Source organism: Thrips palmi, unplaced genomic scaffold (genome assembly GCF_012932325.1).
Source record: "Thrips palmi isolate BJ-2018 unplaced genomic scaffold, TpBJ-2018v1 HiC_scaffold_16, whole genome shotgun sequence".
In the NCBI taxonomy this organism is placed as follows: Eukaryota; Metazoa; Arthropoda; class Insecta; order Thysanoptera; family Thripidae; genus Thrips; species Thrips palmi.
Window position 1 is genome coordinate 566468 of NW_023144625.1, and position 19092 is coordinate 585559.

Here is a 19092-nt window from a genome sequence, read left to right on the forward strand (position 1 = left end):
CTTCATGTGCAATGCTTTTGCGTTGCACCAATTGACGCTATATTCATAACGTTTGAATTTTCAGTGAGGATGTCACGTTCCTCTGAGCAATGTGTCATACTGGTTTGGATGTGAATCGGCTACAAATGAGCTTCAATCAAACGTGTCCTTGCAGGAGGACGACCGTCGGATCCTTCTGCAGCTGGAGGAGCTGGCGGCGGCAGCCTGCGTGGGCCTCTCCCGGCCGGAGCTAGACGCCATCGTGGCCGCCATGGGCATGAAGCCGGGCCACTGGTTCCGCTGCCCCAACGGCCACCCGTACTGCATCACCGAGTGCGGCGGCGCCATGGAGGAGGCCGCCTGCCCCGTGGAGGGCTGCGGGGCGCACATCGGGGGCGCCAGCCACCGGCTGCGCAGGGACAACACCCTCGCCTCGGACGTGGACGGCGCCTCCGGGCCGGCCTGGCACAGCGCCATGCAGTACTAGCGCGCTGCCTCCCAGACACTGCAAGTGACCCACCTCGGACCCGCTATCAGGTCACACTAAATGCCTAAGAGGTTTCATGGTGGCTGATAGCTTGGCACAAAATTGAGCATATGCGCACTCTCATTCTAGGAACGTGCCATCACGTTGAAATGCACGTGACAAAATGTCAGGTTCGTTTGAGCATTATTCCAAATTCGTTTGGGCGTGAATTGGCCAAAAATCAGCTTGTTCACAACCAAACGAACGTGACACAGTGCTCGAACGAACGTGACATTTTGTCACGTTCGTTTCAACGTGATGTCACGCTCCTGGAATGAGTGTGCGTCAAATGCGGTGATTTGGTGCGCAGAAGGTACTGCACAACAATGCACTTGTTCAAGCCTGGCTGCGCACTATTTGGTGCATTTGAAAACGTATGCTTCATTTCGTGCCAACCTATGCACCGAAAACCACACTGTAAAATAGAGTGTGTACGTTACCTTATTTCGTCAACATTGGGATTTGCGGTCGTCCTGCAAAATTTGGCATCTTTTCTTTGGAAAACTATTTTCCCCATTTCGTAACATATTGTGGGGTAAATATTGCACCGATGACCGTTTACGAGTCATGGACTCCTGCATTTCGTAACGGGTCTTGGCGGTCCACTTTTTCCATCCCTGCGGCCTTGTGGGTCCGTGGGAACCCAAGTATGATGTTCTGTGTTCTGTACTGTACAGTTGGCAACTATTTTAAACCGGCCATTCTTTTCACTGTTATAATCTGACGATTTTTAATACGATGAGTTGTTTGTTTTTAAGTGTTTGCAGTTCACATTTAAGTGTACATGTTATATAAGTTGTAGAGATTTTAATTCTAGTGCAGTGCTGATTTGTTCATGACGGGGTTTATGTTTCCATTTGTTGTACACTCAGGAGTTCTAATAATTTTCCGAGAGGAAATCAGCAATGCTAAATGATTACCATAAATTGAATACCTGCGAGCTGTTCTTAAAGTCTAATGGCCTTTTGGCATAGAAATTGTGATTTTTCAGTTTCACCAGCTAGGAAATAAAATCTGTACTGAAATCAACCACCTTTGGATAGCATAATTATTGTCATCTCCTATGCGTTGACTCCCATTGATTGACGTGGAATAAGTTGTAAGCATGACACTGTGCGAAAAAAACACAGTAAATCCCGTTAATTTTTTTTTGCCGGGATTTACTGTAGTTCAGGACACAGTATTTACTGTGCCTGGTTACAGCCTTTACTGTACCTGGTACAGGATATTCCGTACTCCACTCCAGTGGTAACAGTAAATCCCGTACAAAGTACAGTAGATCCTGTAAAAAAAGTACAGTAAATCCTGTACTCTGAACTACAGTGACAGCTGTACTAATCGCTACAGGATTTACTGTGATTTTTTCCCACAGTGGAGACAAGGGGTAATGGAATCACAACGGAGCTGGCCGGAATCTCTGCCTTGCGAAATGACGTCACGATTTCTCCGACTAAATATGCGATTTTTGAGATGGCTCGGGCATATTTTGAAAGAAAACGCCTTAAAGTATGCTCAACATTTCAAAAACTTTGGATTATCCCACCAGGGCCACAGGAACTTTTCTCAAAGAAAGAGCTTCACTGAGAATGAAAGAGCCTTGATCAGTACTCATTCATTACTCAATTTTGGGCGAGGTATCACCCGACTTTGAGTGAGGAAGGATCCTCGCCCAAACTTGTGCGTGGAAGGGTGTGTCAGTAACGTGTATGCTTACGTAGTTTTATCACCTTAATTTGGGTGAGGAAACCTTCACCTAAATTTAGGTAATACACTCTTAAAAGCCTACAAAGCATTTGCTTCATAACTACAAAGAAAATGCAGGCATTGTAGAATTGCTTCGTATTACGAAGAAATGCTTCGTATTATGAAGGATTTTGCTTCACAATACGAAGAATTCCTCGGATCTAGGACAACTCGCCGCAAGTAACTCGTCCCCGGTCTATCCCGAGCCACGCCCTTCCCCGTCCCGCCCCTTTGGTCCCCAGGTTAAGTCGCCCCCAATTCTCTCATGCTAAAATAGGGTGTAAATTTTCAAAATTGTCCTAAATGACTTTTCTATACATCAACGGATTCGTCTCAAGACAATGCTCACTCTACAAATCAAAGAGTGTACATAGTATGCTCTAACTGGAGCATGCCTGCAAGCACGCTCTAGCTAGCGCATGCCTGCCAAGCATGCACTAACTAGTACATACATGCCATGTACACGCTAACTGAAGCATACATTTACTGCATAAGAGATAGGGAGTTTTCTGCATCAGGAAGCGTGTACATGGCATGTATGCACTAGTTAGTGCATGCTTGGCAGGCATGCGCTAGTTAGAGCGTGCTTGTAGGCATGCTCCAGTTAGAGCGTACCATGTACACTATTTGATTTGTAGAGCACGTGTCATAAGCTTCGACGCAAACTCCGAAAGTTGCTCTGCAAACTGAAGTGTGTACATAGTACACTCTTATTAGAGCATACTTCCAAGTACACACTTATTTACAGCATACCTGCTAGGTACACACTAAAATAGAGTGTACATTGCATGTACACGCTAAATAAGAGTGTACCTGGCAAGTACACTTAAACTGGCCCATGCTTTTAGATAGGACTTATCGAGTGTATTTTAGCGTGTACATGGAAGGTACACACTTTTTTGGCGTGTACTTGCCAGGCACACTTTTTTTTAGCGTGTGCCTAGCAAGTATGCTGTAAATAAGAGTGTACTTGGAAGTATGCCCCAAATAAGAGTGTACTATGTACACACTTCAGTTTGCAGAGTGGTTCGAAAATTCAAGTAAAAGGGCCCAAAAATGATTCATCTTTTCGTATCCAGAAACAAAACTTACGCCCAAAATCCTTTTAGGATTTTCTTCATGAGAGGATCATGGGGGGAAAACACTGCAAATGCAACGGCGATACTAAAGTACATTTTTTGGCGATACAATTGAGTATCGCCAAGAAACGGCCTTACGGGAAAGTATTGCCTTCAAAACGGCGATACACAAAAGTACTCTGCAAACTGAAGTGTGTACATAGTACACTCTTATTAGGGCATACTTCCAAGTACACACTTATTTACAGCATACCTGCTAGGTACACACTAAAATAGAGTGTACATTGCATGTACACGCTAAATAAGAGTGTACCTGGCAAGTACACTTAAACTGGCCCATGCTTTTAGATAGGACTTATCGAGTGTATTTTAGCGTGTACATGGAAGGTACACACTTATTTGGCGTGTACTTGCCAGGCACACTCTTTTTTAGCGTGTGCCTAGCAAGTATGCTGTAAATAAGAGTGTACTTGGAAGTATGCTCCAATAAGAGTGTACTATGTACACACTTCAGTTTGCAGAGTGGTTCGAAAATTCAAGTAAAACGGCCAAAATGATTCATCTTTTCGTATCCAGAAACAAAACTTACGACCAAATCCTTTTAGGATTTTCTTCATGAGAGGATCATGGGAGGAAACACTGCAAATGCAACGGCGATACTAAAGTACATTTTTTGGCGATACAATTGAGTATCGCCAAGAAACGGCCTTACGGGAAAGTATTGCCTTCAAAACGGCGATACACAAAAGTACTCTGCAAACTGAAGTGTGTACATAGTACACTCTTATTAGGGCATACTTCCAAGTACACACTTATTTACAGCATACCTGCTAGGTACACACTAAAATAGAGTGTACATTGCATGTACACGCTAAATAAGAGTGTACCTGGCAAGTACACTAAAACTGGCCCATGCTTTTAGATAGGACTTATCGAGTGTATTTTAGCGTGTACATGGAAGGTACACACTTATTTGGCGTGTACTTGCCAGGCACACTCTTTTTTAGCGTGTGCCTAGCAAGTATGCTGTAAATAAGAGTGTACTTGGAAGTATGCTCCAATAAGAGTGTACTATGTACACACTTCAGTTTGCAGAGTATCGCCAAAATTTGGCGATACTTTTGAGTATTGCCACGATTTGGCAATAAACGTCGAACAAATCGAGCGTACAAGACCTTGGTTTAATGCCGTGGTTTTGGCAATATCCAAAAGTATTGCCAAATTTTGGCGATCGGGTCATTCCATATAAGATTTACACGGATCTGGGTGACCTTTGACGATTTCGACCACATTTGGCACGAAGTTAGCCCTAGTGGTCAGGAACATGCCCACAAATCTCAAGTGGTTTCGTCAGAATCGGCATTTCAATTTTTTACTCTTGAAAAACTTGTAATTTCTTCAAAATGGCTCAACAAGGCTATTTTTTGTCCGATTTTTATGCGGTAAAGCTTTTTTGACGTAAAATGCGATGAGGAATCCGAATATGCCCTCAGATTTGGTCTAGCGTGATTACCAGTGGAGTAAATTGCGAAAAACATGAAAATGAAGCCATATTTCACGAGCCTGCGTACACTAGTAGAAAATCCAAATCTGAACTTCCCACCGAGCTACATTGTAGTTCAGTTTATGGGCTTTCCATATCTGTGTTCAAAAATAGTGGTTGTGGCCCTCCCTTAGGAGCTGTAGGCCGCAATAAACAACTCTGCACTCAAATTTTAGCTGAGCAAAATACACATTTTTGAGCTTCATAGCTCAGGGTGATGAGCTACACGCATGCCGCTTATACCATTCGAAAGGGAATTTCAAGACGAATCCAACGGTACCAATATGAGCCCGATCGGGTTAGTGGATGCCAAACTTCGCAAAAATGCCGCTAAAACTCAAAATTTGCAATACAAGTTTTCCCAATTAAGAAAATAAGTAAACGGCAGCATTTTAACTTGTCAAATGTGTACTCACTTACTCGAAATTTCATAAGCTTTCGATTGGTATATAGAAAAAGTTGGGTTTTGGCTCGGCTGAGACGCCCCGTGAAGGTAGGCAGCCAATCCGGCGAGCAGTCTTTCCGTCTCTCTTGGGATGTCTAGCTGCACCCGTACTATTCCTCGCCCTACCCCACCCCCCTCCCACAACCTGCCCTGATGGAATTGGCCAAAATAGGTGTCAATCTACTCAGGATGACCCCCTGAGTGGCTCTGCAATTTTTTTTAGCAACTCCAAACCGTTCGGTTTTCAAGCGATTTGAAACGTTTGTCAACTTTGAATGTCGCATTCCTTGGCTACTTGGCATTTGTAATGAGAAAGGGACCAGCCAGGTTTCATTGGCTTACCTACAAACTATTGTATCCATATAAGCAATAAAATTAGGAAAAAGATGAAAAACTTGGAAATATTTTGTAAAAAATGATAAAAACTTCACAAAAATAGAGCTTGCTAAAATAGGTGGTCCTTCCATATTGGTGATACTTGGTTCAGATTTCACCTACCCTTAGTCGAACAAGCCCACAAAATTTCAGGTCTGGCCCAGCTTTTTAGCTATTGATCGGTCCACATTTTTTACTTTAAGACCTAGTAATGGTATCGTCTTGAAATTCCCTTTCGAATGGTATAAGCGGCATGCGTGTAGCTCATCACCCTGAGCTATGAAGCTCAAAAATGTGTATTTTGCTCAGCTAAAATTTGAGTGCAGAGTTGTTTATTGCGGCCTACAGCTCCTAAGGGAGGGCCACAACCACTATTTTTGAACACAGATATGGAAAGCCCATAAACTGAACTACAATGTAGCTCGGTGGGAAGTTCAGATTTGGATTTTCTACTAGTGTACGCAGGCTCGTGAAATATGGCTTCATTTTCATGTTTTTCGCAATTTACTCCACTGGTAATCACGCTAGACCAAATCTGAGGGCATATTCGGATTCCTCATCGCATTTTACGTCAAAAAAGCTTTACCGCATAAAAATCGGACAAAAAATAGCCTTGTTGAGCCATTTTGAAGAAATTACAAGTTTTTCAAGAGTAAAAAATTGAAATGCCGATTCTGACGAAACCACTTGAGATTTGTGGGCATGTTCCTGACCACTAGGGCTACCTTCGTGCCAAATGTGGTCGAAATCGTCAAAGGTCACCCAGATCCGTGTAAATCTTATATGGAATGACCCGATCGCCAAAATTTGGCAATACTTTTGGATATTGCCAAAACCACGGCATTAAACCAAGGTCTTGTACGCTCGATTTGTTCGACGTTTATTGCCAAATCGTGGCAATACTCAAAAGTATCGCCAAATTTTGGCTGGGCGTGAGCCTGCCTGGAGCCGCCCATAGTGCAGATCTTGGTGGTAGTAGCAGAAGTAACATTTTGGCGATACTTCTGTGTATCGCCGTTTTGAAGGCAATACTTTTCCGTAAGGCCGTTTATTGGCGATACTCAATTGTATCGCCAAAAAAGGTGCTAAAAGTATTGCCTTTGGATTTAGAGTGAAGTAACATCGAAATCGAAGATGAGCTATTTCTGAAACAGCGATTTTTCGAGGAGAAAAAAAAATTACGTTAAATGGAGAGAGCGACATCAAACCTCGAAACTATTTCCGTCGTGTTCCCCAGCTCTTTTAACGTAAAGAACCACTGTCGGAATAAAAACATTCAGTAAGTACGGAGAAAAATAAAGGAAATATCATGATCCGGACCAAAGTGAAAACTTTGCTATGTTACAACAGCCAAACGGGGTGATTTATCGCAAAATCCTTTGACATTGGATCTTTTCATAAGGCATACAGGACATGAGCCCCGTCCCGTTTGAGCCCCGATGGTCTGACCCCTACCCCTAAAAAAAGTTTCATCCACATCGAAGAGATGAGTTTCCAAGAGTTCGTTGGTTTTGGAACCGCTCAGTAGTAAGGCCGGTCGGGTATTTGGCGGGAAATTTAAAAAAAATGAGCATTGGGACCGAGTTGGCGTAACTGCTGGGGCGAGTCTCAAATGAAACTGGGGGCGGCTAAGCCCGGGTGCGACAAAGACCGGGAACGAGTTAACCGGGGCGAGGTGTCCGTCACCCAATTCCTCACCCAAAATTTTAGTCCTGATCATGACTTTTTCATTCTCAGTGTTCGCCACCGCGCTACTCAACACGCCGACAGCTTGTTCTGCTATATTATTTTACCCGTCCTGTGCAATGCTTATGGAGCCGCCGGTTCTGTTATTCCACTGATGTCAGTTTGCGAACTTTGTCTGTGTTTTGCTGTCCCCATGTCCACAAACAGCAGTCATCCGACTCCGACAGGACGAGTCTGGGTTCAGAGCATCGGCAGGCAACGTGTCTGCAGGTATGAAAATCGAAGACTTTGTAGAGAGCCTGCGTTGGTGCGCCTCTTTTCCTCTTTTTCGTGTAACAGCAATTTGGACTATGGATAAGACCAACGAGACGTCAATTTTCCTTTCTTTACAGGTACAATTTATTTCACAGAGTTACAATGGTCTAATTGCATGTTCATTTTCAGTAAATCACAGCCACGGTCTTTTACAGTAAAATTAGTTCGTTTTGAATGCATCAGTCGGGATAAATATGCACACAGCCGCTCTCATCGCAGTCCGGCAGAGGGCGTTTAGTCAATGGCGTTCTTGTTCAAGAGTTTTGAGTCCAGCTCTTTCATGTTTGACAAGATCTTGTTGTAGACGAGGCTGCGCGCGTCCTTCGCCCACATGAAGTCCACGTGATTGAAGCGCTTGTGTGGGACGAGGTACTTGTCGTGCACCTTGGGAAGCAACCGCGCCAAGCGGTCTACGTCCTGTTGAAAGAACAACAAAAAGTTGGCGTTAAAGTTTGTGTGATGGTGAAGCCGCGAGATCGGTTGACATTTGACGCAACACGTATTCTGAAAGGTAACAGAAGTTCTCTTCGCGGCAAACATCGCCGCATTTTACGTGTGCCTTCAAAATAATTGACTCTACTCGTAAACACAGGATTCTGCAAATGGTTTCTCGCTCGCCTTTGTCAACTTGGTATCTTACAAGTTACCAACCTAAACAGCAAGTAGCAATCTTTTACAAAATTCCCTTGTAGAAAGGAAAATATATGGGAAATGTATGGCAATATATGACAACCAGTGACGCCACATATGGTTCATGTTTTGCCAATATAATTGTATCTTGCACTATATATGTAGAGTTATCTTGCACAATAAATGGCTTATATATTAGGCTCTTGGTACTCAGTGTAAAAAGCAGTGGCGCTGAAAAAAAAACAACTAAGAACCGTCATTCCAGGGGATGAGGTTAACAAGTTATCCACCTTTCGCGTGACCATCTCCACCCCATATGAAGTTGAAATACGATTAATTGCTTATGTCCTTTCTTCGTTCATGCATCAGAGTACCGTCCCTTTTCAGAGGTACATTTCTGTACGATATTTGGATACTCTTTGTATCGTTAAAAATTAGTGGAAAGTCTCCCACTTTAAATTTCAGTGTACCCTTAACGTTGGGTTCAGCGTTAAGCGAATACTAGCAATGCAAATGACGGCCAGAGTGCAGTTTTTTCTCTCGAAGCACGCGGGGCACGTCGGGCACGTACCTTGGGGTCGATGAGGCCATCCGTTGTCGAGTAGTAGAGCGCCACGGGGGCAGAGACAGCCGTCAGATTGTAGTCAGCCGGCGGGTTCGGGTCGTTCACGCCCTTGCCGAAAGGACGAAACCGTCCTGGAAAACAAAATGTCAGTGCTCCAAAGTCTTTGCTCGCCTTTAAAGTGCGAGTCCGCCCGTGGGATCAAGAAATGCGTTTTCGGTTTAGGTCTCTGACTTTTTTCTTCACTTAGAGAGGTTGAGACGTCAAATACCACGAGACTTCCTTCCCGAACCTTTCCAAATTGAGAAAACTATTTGAAACTAATGTGCTTAATACATGAGCCGCCATGGGTACGCACAATAAACTTCAAAACTAGACCTTCCGATTGGCTGCTCTAGAAATCCAAAAGCGTACATTGTATGCTCTACCTGGAGCATGCCTGCAAGCACGCTTCAGGTAGCGCATGCCTGCAAAGCATGCACTTACTAGTGCACTGCAAATCCAACGGCAATACTTTTAGTACCTTTTTTGGCGATGCAATTGAGTATCGCCCATAAACGGTCTTACGGAAAAGTATTGCCTTAAAAACGGCGATACACAAAAGTATTGCCGAAATTTGGCGATACTTTGGAGTATTGCCACGATTCGGCAATGAACGTCGAACAAATCAAGGGGACAAGACCTTTGTTTAATGCCGTTGTTTTGGCAATACCCAAATGTATCGCCAAATTTTGGCGATACTTCTGTGTATTGCCGTTCTGAAGGCAATACTTTTCCGTAAGGCCGTTTTTTGGCGATTGCAGTGCAATTGCAGTGTGCATACATGCCAAGTAGACGCTTACTGAAGCATGCATCTAGTGCATAAGGGATAGGGAGTTCACTGCATCAAGAAGCGTGTACATGGCATGTATGCACAAGTAAGTGCATGCTTGGCAGGCCTAGCTGGAGCGTGCTTGCAGGCATGCTCCAGGTAGAGCGTACAATGTACGCTTATGGATTTGTAGAGTGGATGCAAAGCGAAATCACTGTGACTTCCGGTACACAAATCAACTCAATTTCATTAGAAATTCGATTAATTTCCGAAAAATCTCTTGAATTTAGAGAAGAATTTCGATAAATTTTGAGAAGAATTTCGATGAAATTGAACAAATTTTAGTAAATTTCAATTTTTTGTGAACCTTCAACTATGGCTCAAATGTGGCTGGTGTTACTTCCCCATGGGTGGGTGCGTACCCTCCTAAAAAGAGTAACGGTTGGACAATCCCTGAATACTTACCCAGATTTATGACTCCGAAGTGTTCAATACATCGGAAACTGGTTCCTGCCGGGTGGTATGCACCGAAGGTGGCCAGGTAGTCCTGCAGCGAAGAAAATTTATGCACAAATTTACTCTACAAATCAAAGTGTCCGTACAATGCACTAACTGGATCACACCTGCATGCATGCACGATCTGACGAGCGCAGACATGCCGTACACACTCAGTGCCAAGGTAAGAAGACGATGACTAGAGAATACGTTCCATTGCACAACCCTTATCCGAACTGTACCAGATCCATCAGATGGTGTTCTTTTCATCCATGATTTCAAACATTTCTACACCTCGACGACATGAGAAGTATAGAAGTCACCGGTGGTGGGCGGTAGTGCTCCTCAAAGTGAGTTAACACTCAAGGTCACTCTCATTCCAGGAGCGTGACATGACGTAGAAACGAGTGCGACAAAACTGCCACGCTCTTTTCAGCATTGTTCCGTTCACCCAAAAATACGTGCGAAGTGTTCTGCGTCATTGTATTACAAACTCTCTTACGAACTATTTTCTTTGCATTCCGAAGTATTACTTTGCAGCTTGCAAAGAAAATGCTTGGTTTCGTTACAAACCAATGCTTCGCAATGTTGCAAACTTTTTCCTCGAAACTTACGAACTATTTCTTTGAAGTGCAAAGAAAAAAGTTCTCAAGGGAGTTCGTAACTCAAAGCCAGAGAATACTTTGCACTGCGAAGTACTTTTCTTTGCAAGCTTCTTTGCAAGTGTTGAAACGACCGTGACATTTAATCACGCTCATTTCAACATAATGTTACGCTCCTTGGATAATAAGTGTGCTCACACCGGCAAACACATGTTTGCCCCATTTTCCATTTTTATGGCTACAGATGTCCCAATAAATTTCTGGACAGTAAGAGACCATAAACATTTCGTGAGCCGACGTACCGGTAGTCGCTGGTCCGGACTGCTCTTGCCGAGCACCTCCTCGAACATGCGGTAGCAGAGGGCGATGAGTGGCGAGTCGTCCATGCAGAAGATGTCCCCGATGGCGTGCAGCGTCGCCGAGCGGTGCCAGATCTCCACGAAGTCGTTGCGGCCCAAGAAATCCTGGTCCAAACCACGCCCATAATTGCATCAACTTGTGGGCATTGTTGACGGCGCGGATCTCATTGTGGCGGGTCGCCGAGCCAGAAACTGAGGTTCGAATACCGTGAAAGCAGGTAATATGGACCACCAGTGGATAATGTGGACCGCCCCTTAAAATCTTCTCTATGATTGGTTCGAGCCAAGGTGCGTGCAAGTTCGCATTCGGGCGGTAGAAACGGTTTTGGAGAAATCCGCTGTGAGACATCACCAATCTTCGGAAGAATAACACATTACCCACTTACTAGTGGTCCATATTACCCGCATTTCCGGTAGCGACATCTCGGAGATTCTAGAGAGAGAGAGAGAGAGAGAGAGAGAGAGAGAGAGAGAGAGAGAGAGAGAGAGAGAGAGAGAGAGAGAGAGAGAGAGAGAGTTCTATCTCAAAGGATGTCAAAACAACCTTCACTCAGAGAAAAAGGTACGGTTTTCGCCGTTTATTTATTGACGGGATTTGCCGAACGTAGAGGAACGGTGTTTGCCGTAGGACGTAAGGTGTTTGCCATAGTTTATACAGCGCATTGTAAAGATGTAGTAGCCATGGATGCCATTCCAAGGAGTTTTAGTGAGTTTTTCAAATGGTCCAGATTGACTTTGCTGCAAGGAAACGGGTGTCTCTTAGCTAGTGCACTGCACAAAGTACGGTAAACACCGTACTTACAGGTACGGTAAACACTGTACTTCCAAGAACGGAAAATCATGTTCGTAAATGAACGGCAAAAACCTTACCTTTTTCTCACAGTGTTGGATCAGTATTAGAGAGACAAGGTTCGAGCAAGTTTCTCATTTTTAAGCTCGCCGATAAACACCGTACTTCTAAGTACCGTGAAACGGGGTAACTTCGGACACTTTTGAGAGGTTTTTTTGAAATTGTGAAAGTTGTGGTGCTGTCATGGACTTGAGGGTTAAAATTTATCATCTACGCACCTTTAGCTTCGATTTGGCGCTTATTTCAAATATTTGCACCTCACCGTTTTTACAGTGGAGGGTCCGAAGCAGTGTCCGAAATTACCCCGTGTTTTGGGGTAATTTCGGACACCCTTGGAAAAAACGACTTTTCGTTCTGATTTTGGTCCCAAAATCGATCACTGTCTCTTTCTAAAGTGCTAATATGATTATGTGAGAAATTCGTAAGGGTTTAGATGTAAAAGTAAGGTAGGGGTGGTCATTCATACATTATTTTAAGTCATGTATTGCACTCATATGTAGTTCAATTTCAGAAATAGTGGGTGGAACTAGTAGAGCCATTTAGAACGCTTCTATTTGTTAGTTTTTGACCGATTAGCTTTCACAAGCAACTCGGGCCATACTTTATTACGCGAAAAAGGATCTTAAATCTGCCTCTACAAGATTACATACGATCACATACATGCATGCAAGTAGTCGTGTCGTATGTACGGTTAGGAAGATACAGGGGCTCAGTGGAAAGCGTTGCATAGTAAACCGGCGAGCTATGCAGCCATTCGCGAAGTCCAACTCTCATATCACATGAAAGAAAATTAATCAAAACGATTTGACACTAAGGTAGAACACGCATATAAAAAAAACTAAGTATTAAAGATGTAGCTTTGCCCCATTTCATGAAATTCGAAGTTTACAAAGAAACCGCTGTAACAATTGAGGATTATGTTGTTATGGATTATCTTCAACTTTCAGAAGAGCTCTTCAGCTTCCACCACTCAAACCCTGCGAAATTGGAAGTGTTCAGGACATACCCACTCTCCCTGGGTGACGTTTGTATGTCCGAATTGCCCCATAAAGTGCATTTTTAGTTTTAAGCCCATATAAACCATACTATTCGACCAGGTGATTGAAAATTTGACACAGTATGCTCTTACATGATTGAATCGACAAACAATCACCTCATGAACCGGCATGAACAGTTTCGGCTTGCCAGTAAAGTTTTACAAAAGCAATTTAGGTAAAATGGTTGTAATACAAAAACCACTATTTCTACTGGAGTTTGCCCCTGTTTGGCCTCCGGTGATTGAAATGATGGTTTTAAGTGTGGCCGACGATGCGCGACGGACAAACCTCCAAGTTGGCCGTATAGAGAGACATCAGTGTTCGGGGCAAGTTTCCATATATTTACCAGTGTCCGAAATTACACCGTACTTCTAAGTATAGCAAATCCCGTAAATATATTATCGACAATAACCGAATGTTTTTCTCACAGAGAAACTAGCGCACCTCTGAAAGCTGTAAACTTGACATACTGTAGAACACAGGCCATCAATACCAGAATTAGTTTTCAGATTCTCAGCTTTCGTAGGAGTGCGAATTTTGAAAGGACTTCAAACACGTTTCTGACGTTTCTGACAATTTACACAAGTGGCGTTATTTTCTACCGACAATATTTTCAACGAAATGTTGAATTGATGACGTCTTGAAATGTTCATTTGATTTTCTCCCTGACTGCAGAATAGAGTCAAATTATTTGGTGTAATGTTGTAAACCATTCTAAGGCCTCAGCTTACATCGTTATGCCAAATTATTTGAGGAAGGGCGGATGCAGACGGACGGGTTGGGGAGGGGCGCAAGAGATGCATTCCTACGAGTAAAGCGTCACTTGAAGATTACCTCCACGTTGTTCCTAAAGAATCGGAAGGTGAGGTCAGACGTGCCGCGAATGATGCCTCTACGGAAGCGGATGGAGGGGGACATGAAGCTGGCGAGGCGAATCTTGGCGTTGTACTCGGGCCGCACGGAAAGCGTCACCAGTGCAGCGGACGAGGCCATCGAGTGGCCCACGAGGTGCAGTGTGGGGGCCTTGGTGTGCGCCAGGATGTAGTCCACGAAGGCGGGTATGTCGTACACGCCCATCTCGTGCCAGCTGCAGCAGAAGTACTTACTCTGAGTGCTAACCGACACACCGCTACACTGGTCATGCCAAAGTCTTGACCAATCCCTAATTTTAAGTGAGAAACTTGAGTCGTCTAGTTTCTGGGCGACACAATCGCCTAGTTTTAGGGCATCTTGGTGATGTAAATACTAAGCGTACTTATCAATGCTGGCCTAAGGCATTGTACACAAGTTAGCCTGCACGTGGATAAACCCAATGAATTTCACATTTGGGTGGCGTCAGAGGTGCCCTGAATCTAGGCGCAATGGGTGCCCCGAATCTGGGCAGCAGTGGTTTACATTAGGTCGGATCAACCCCAAAGGTGCTCAGGTTGTGGGTGCCTGGGGCCTACATAGATCAGTGAGCTCAGTGTTTACATGACCAAGATGCCCTAAAACTAGGCGACCGTGTCGCCCAGAAACTAGGCGACTCAAGTCGCCCTAAAAACTGGGACGGGCTACTTAGTCGGTCACTTTCTGGGCACCGCCTTGTCTCAGTGTACCTACTGACCAGATAGTATTGTCACTCAACTTTGAGTGAGGATGGTTATGTAAGTAAAGTATGTATGACCAGCCGGGAAATTTCATCGCACACACACACACACCGCTGTGCGTCTGCCTATTTTTCTACGTTATTTATTTGTATGTAGCCTGAATCTGCCACATACAACATATTTAACAGTAAAAGGCGGTGAAGGGGCCGGACGGCCGTCTAAATGTGCTCTCTGTGATTCCAACTGTCCTAGTTTAGAAAAGACAGTGGCAAGTGCGTGTCCACTTCAATTCCTTCACAGACATGGATCTTTCGTCGGACAAGAATACTTCGGTAAACTGCACGAAGTGTAACAGTATTAAGGAGCGGCAACGACTCCGACGACAGGAATGACAGGAGTCATTGTGACAGTTTTCGTTTCTTGTTCCCAAACGGCGGAAAAGGCAGCGGCAGTACACGGTGTAAACGGTTCCTGGTATTTCCCAGGAACTGCCTGGAAATCGCCTATGTCTTTGCCATAGGCTTCCTGGTAAAACCAAGAACCGTTTTAACCGTGTAAACTTAGCTGAAAGAGATAAAACGGTGATCTTGAGGAAGAAAACAGATCCCTAATAGTGTAGATTTCACCTTCACCCATTGCTTAAAAGTTTAAGGGTAATCTTTCTGGCACGGACCTTAACTAAGTCCCACTTCTCAACACAAGATCAACACGAACAGAGACGGTCCAGGACTCACGCGTTGCTTTTTACCTGAAATTCCAGAAGCGTGGGTCGGTGGTGTTGAGCGAGGCGTGGCCGCGTCCATGGGTGCTTCCCCGGAAGTTGGCCACCCACACATCGTAGCCGGCCGCGTTGAGAACCGTTCCTGTCCACCAGAGATTTTTCATTATTTGTTTGATTTGTTTATTGTTTGATTGAATAATAAATCAACGTCCGCTCAAGTGCTTTTCAAATGACACGAGTGTCCTTACTGTCAGAAGACGATTGCGAATTCTCGAACTTAATTCGACGAATATTCAAAAGATTTTATCTGGGCGTTCCCCCCATTAGAATCTTATCTTAAACGCATGTGAATTTTACTCAATCTTCAGATTAAAGTGAATTTGATCACTAATTTTATTTGTCTGTAGCATCAAACTGAGCGAAATTCGCCTGCGATGAAGATAAGATCCTCTTGGGGGGAACGGCCAGATAAGATCTTTTGAATAGGACCCCTCGAACTGCCGATCGTACGTTAGACCCTCTTTCAAATGAAAACAAATGTAAGGCTGTTTGTTGGGGTATGGAATATCTGTAAAACATAGAGCGAAAATCACCTATTATCGGGAAGGCAAGTGGTCGATGAATTGCACCAGATCCATTCGATGCCATATGATGATGATACATAGTGGGCGCTCTCTGGACTTCATGCTTTTTGACCATACCACGCTCAAACAAAAATGACTCACACAAAATCAAGGGATTTGGAAAAAAAGGGGGATTGTGTTCCTTCACCAGCCCGGCCTCACGCACACGCACCCAAGTTGGACTTGTCCTTGCGCATCATCCAGGAGTCGGAGGAGGCCAGGTCGCCGTGCAGCAGCAAGGCGGGGACGGCGCCGGCCGCGGCGGGGATGCGGACCACCTTGAGCAGGTAGCCATCCTCCGAGCGGACTGTGTGGAGCTCGCAGTTCGCGTGGCCGCTCTGTCGACACAGCGCCGTCTGCAGCACATTCCCAAAACTTAGCGCCTACGCTGGTAAAGCAAAGGCTTGAAAACTACGCCCTTGATGGCATAACATTCTTTCACCCCCGGAGAGGGCCTGAAGAATGGAGAATTCAGAGTCATGCACAGTACAGAACTAGAATATACTTGAATTTCTGTAGTAAAATTAATCAAATATTCTTGTTTTTCTTTCAATATTGACTTAAAAAAAGTTTACCCAAGCACGTTCCTTCGGCATCCATTTAGCATTTTTACTGGGTACAGACAAAAATGTTCAAATTTAAAGATTCTGAGAGAAACCAGCCGAAGCTTCGTCGGGAATTCGAAAGGCTTAAATTTGTAAGTGCAAATATATACCGTGACTTCGTACAAAACAAAAACAGGGAAAGTTTTGAATTGTTTCACAGACTCTGGCGGTCGTCGGCTCGACGAGTGCTTCTTCGGGTGGACTCACCGTTTCGGGCGGGGGCTCCGGCACTGGTGGAGACCTGCGCCCTAGCCGCGGCATGGCCGCCAGTTGCCGGTGCAGGGAACTGCGCGCGCCAGCGGAGCCCGTGAACACCGTGAGCAGCTGCATACCCCGGCAAAAGAAGGTTTAAACTCTCTGAAACTTGAGGTACTAGCAAAATTTCAAGACTGGTTAAAATCTTACAATTTATTACAAAGATTGAGATCAATAAAAACATGCGGTTTTATAAATCTGTATTGGTTTCCCTAAGGGGCTTACATGTGTGGGACAGTAAAAGGAATACAACCTTTTTTCTTTTCGAGACTATATAAAAACAGTACCATCTCTGTAAAACCTTGTATTCTTGTAAACATGTGTCATTCTAAAACCGTTAGGACCTGTCAAAATATGCTTACGCATTTAAATGCATATGAAAACTTACAAACGCTTCTAGGCTACAAATTTCAACAATTTGAAGTTGAAAGTTTTAACTCATTTTTACCTGGGCGCGGAACTGTTCTGCCAGAGCCGCCGAGTCGAACTGGCCGACGGACTGCTGCGGGCACACGCTGAGCACCACCGCGGCCAGCACCGCCACCGTCGGCGTGATGGGCATTTCGACTTCGCGGGAATCTGGCGGGCACCTGGCAGTGCGTGCGGCGCGGCTGGGGGCCTTCTTCGGACTGCAGCCGGTGCTGCTCCGTGGCCTGCATCTCTGCCCCCCCCCCCCCTTTCTTTTCCCTTCTCCTCTCTCCGCGAGACCAGCCGCCCAGACCTGCCTCAGAGAGCAGCCGCAGCTCCGCGGGCCGCGTCACTCTCTCTCTCTCTCTCTCTCTGCGGGACCCGCCGCCCAGACCTGACCAGCGCAAGGTCAAACCGCTCGGACAGTCGGCTTGCCTTGACATCCCGCTGGCTGGCCCAGATGCACGGCTGCGTGAGTACAAGGAGGGGAAAAATCTGGCGTGTTTTTGTTGTTTCTTTAGACACGAGGTAGTCTAGTAGTTTCCCCACCCAGGGGTAGATTTTTTCCCCTTCGTAGGCCTCTATGCAATTTAGAAAATTTTCATTCGAGTTTCATTGGACTTAGTAGCAGTAGAAATTTGTACCCTGATTTCAGTGCAGAAGTCTGCCAACAGAGAGTGTCTCCTTTGAGGCCAATATGGTCCACAAGTAAGATGAAGTGTTTTGAGAATTCAAAGGCGTAACCTTAGTCAAAAACATTCACTCTGGTAAAGGCTGAGGGTCCCGAATTTGCTTTTCACTCAATTAACTTATGTTTTACGGATTTCAACCCATTTTAGAGCCTAAATACACAATTTATAAAATGCTACGAGGAAAAGTTTAAAACTTTATTGGAACTTTCAAAATATCACAACGGCCAAACCCCATTTGTTTTTAAATTAATGGATGTGTTTCTTGAGTAATACAGGGTGAGTTTTCTCAATGTGTCAATAATTTGCAGGCAGTTTGGGCATCCCTAGGGGACCATTTTTCACCAATGAACTAGTGGGCGCAAACGTCTAGATACGGAGATAATTGGTGTTTTGTAATTGGATTTTGCGCCTACGAGGTAGACACCCGGTGCCACTGAGGGTGGCATGACCTGTCGAGGGGGTGTCGCGGGACTAGCAGTACTCGCGGGAGTGCCACTTACCTCGCGGAAGTATCCGTGGAATCCCGCCACCCTCGCAAAGACAGCCGTGAGATCCACTGTAACGGGGGCCACCATGACAGCCCCTTGAGACCCGCGGCAACCCCTCCCAAAAGACATTTGAAAGGTCCGCCGCACCCCTTCGAGACCCGAAGCACCCCTCCTAGACCCGCGACACCCCCACGTGAGGTCCTGCGCCCATCAGTGGCAGCGGGTGCCTACCTCGCAGGCGCGAAGGCTAATTAAAAGGTAGGTTTACGCCAGACCGCGTCTTGTCGTAACAGGCTTCGCGATGTCTCGCTGCCTGTTCTTCCAATCCACGCCTGGCGTACCTACCTTGGCCTGCGGCGCTAGCCTGCCTGCGGCAGGCAATGGCTTGTCCATTGTCGGTTGTTTTTTAACTTGCTGAATGCTGGGGGGGCTTCGCCCCCCAGACCCCCTACATTCTAAACAGAGTTGTTTTGCGTACAGTTAACACGATCTTGACCCTTGTCACTTTTTATCTTGTCGAGGCTGGGGGGCTCCGCCCCCCAGACCCCCCATTCTCCAAGACAGAAGTGATCTATCTGCAAAAAAACTCGATTTTTCGCCGTTTTTTAGGTGTTTTTCGGCTCTAAAACCTGAACCAGTTGAGCTAGGGGAGTGAAATTTCGCGTGTGCCGAGC

The 19092-nt window shown here is 45.1% G+C and overlaps 2 protein-coding genes across 2 annotated transcripts in view; one reads left to right on the forward strand and one right to left on the reverse strand.

The window, feature by feature from the left end:
- Window positions 1-1539, forward strand: part of LOC117642109 (NFX1-type zinc finger-containing protein 1-like) — a 128879-nt gene extending 127340 nt beyond the window's left edge. Inside the window, exon 22 of the mRNA XM_034379950.1 lies at window positions 155-1539. Within this exon, the coding sequence (XP_034235841.1) occupies window positions 155-466 (312 nt within the window). The 3' untranslated portion in view covers window positions 467-1539. The remainder of the gene's footprint in view (window positions 1-154) is intronic.
- Window positions 1540-7771: 6232 nt separating this feature from the next.
- Window positions 7772-17426, reverse strand: LOC117642110 (lipase 3-like). Its single transcript, XM_034379952.1, has 9 exons — window positions 17279-17426; window positions 16783-16899; window positions 16143-16326; window positions 15375-15489; window positions 13872-14124; window positions 11094-11255; window positions 10160-10241; window positions 8893-9017; window positions 7772-8108 (listed from the first exon to the last, which is right to left on the reverse strand). The coding sequence occupies exons 1-9, from the start codon at window positions 17390-17392 to the stop codon at window positions 7926-7928; spliced, it is 1335 nt and encodes a 444-aa protein (XP_034235843.1). The 5' UTR covers window positions 17393-17426; the 3' UTR covers window positions 7772-7925.
- Window positions 17427-19092: the final 1666 nt, after the last annotated feature.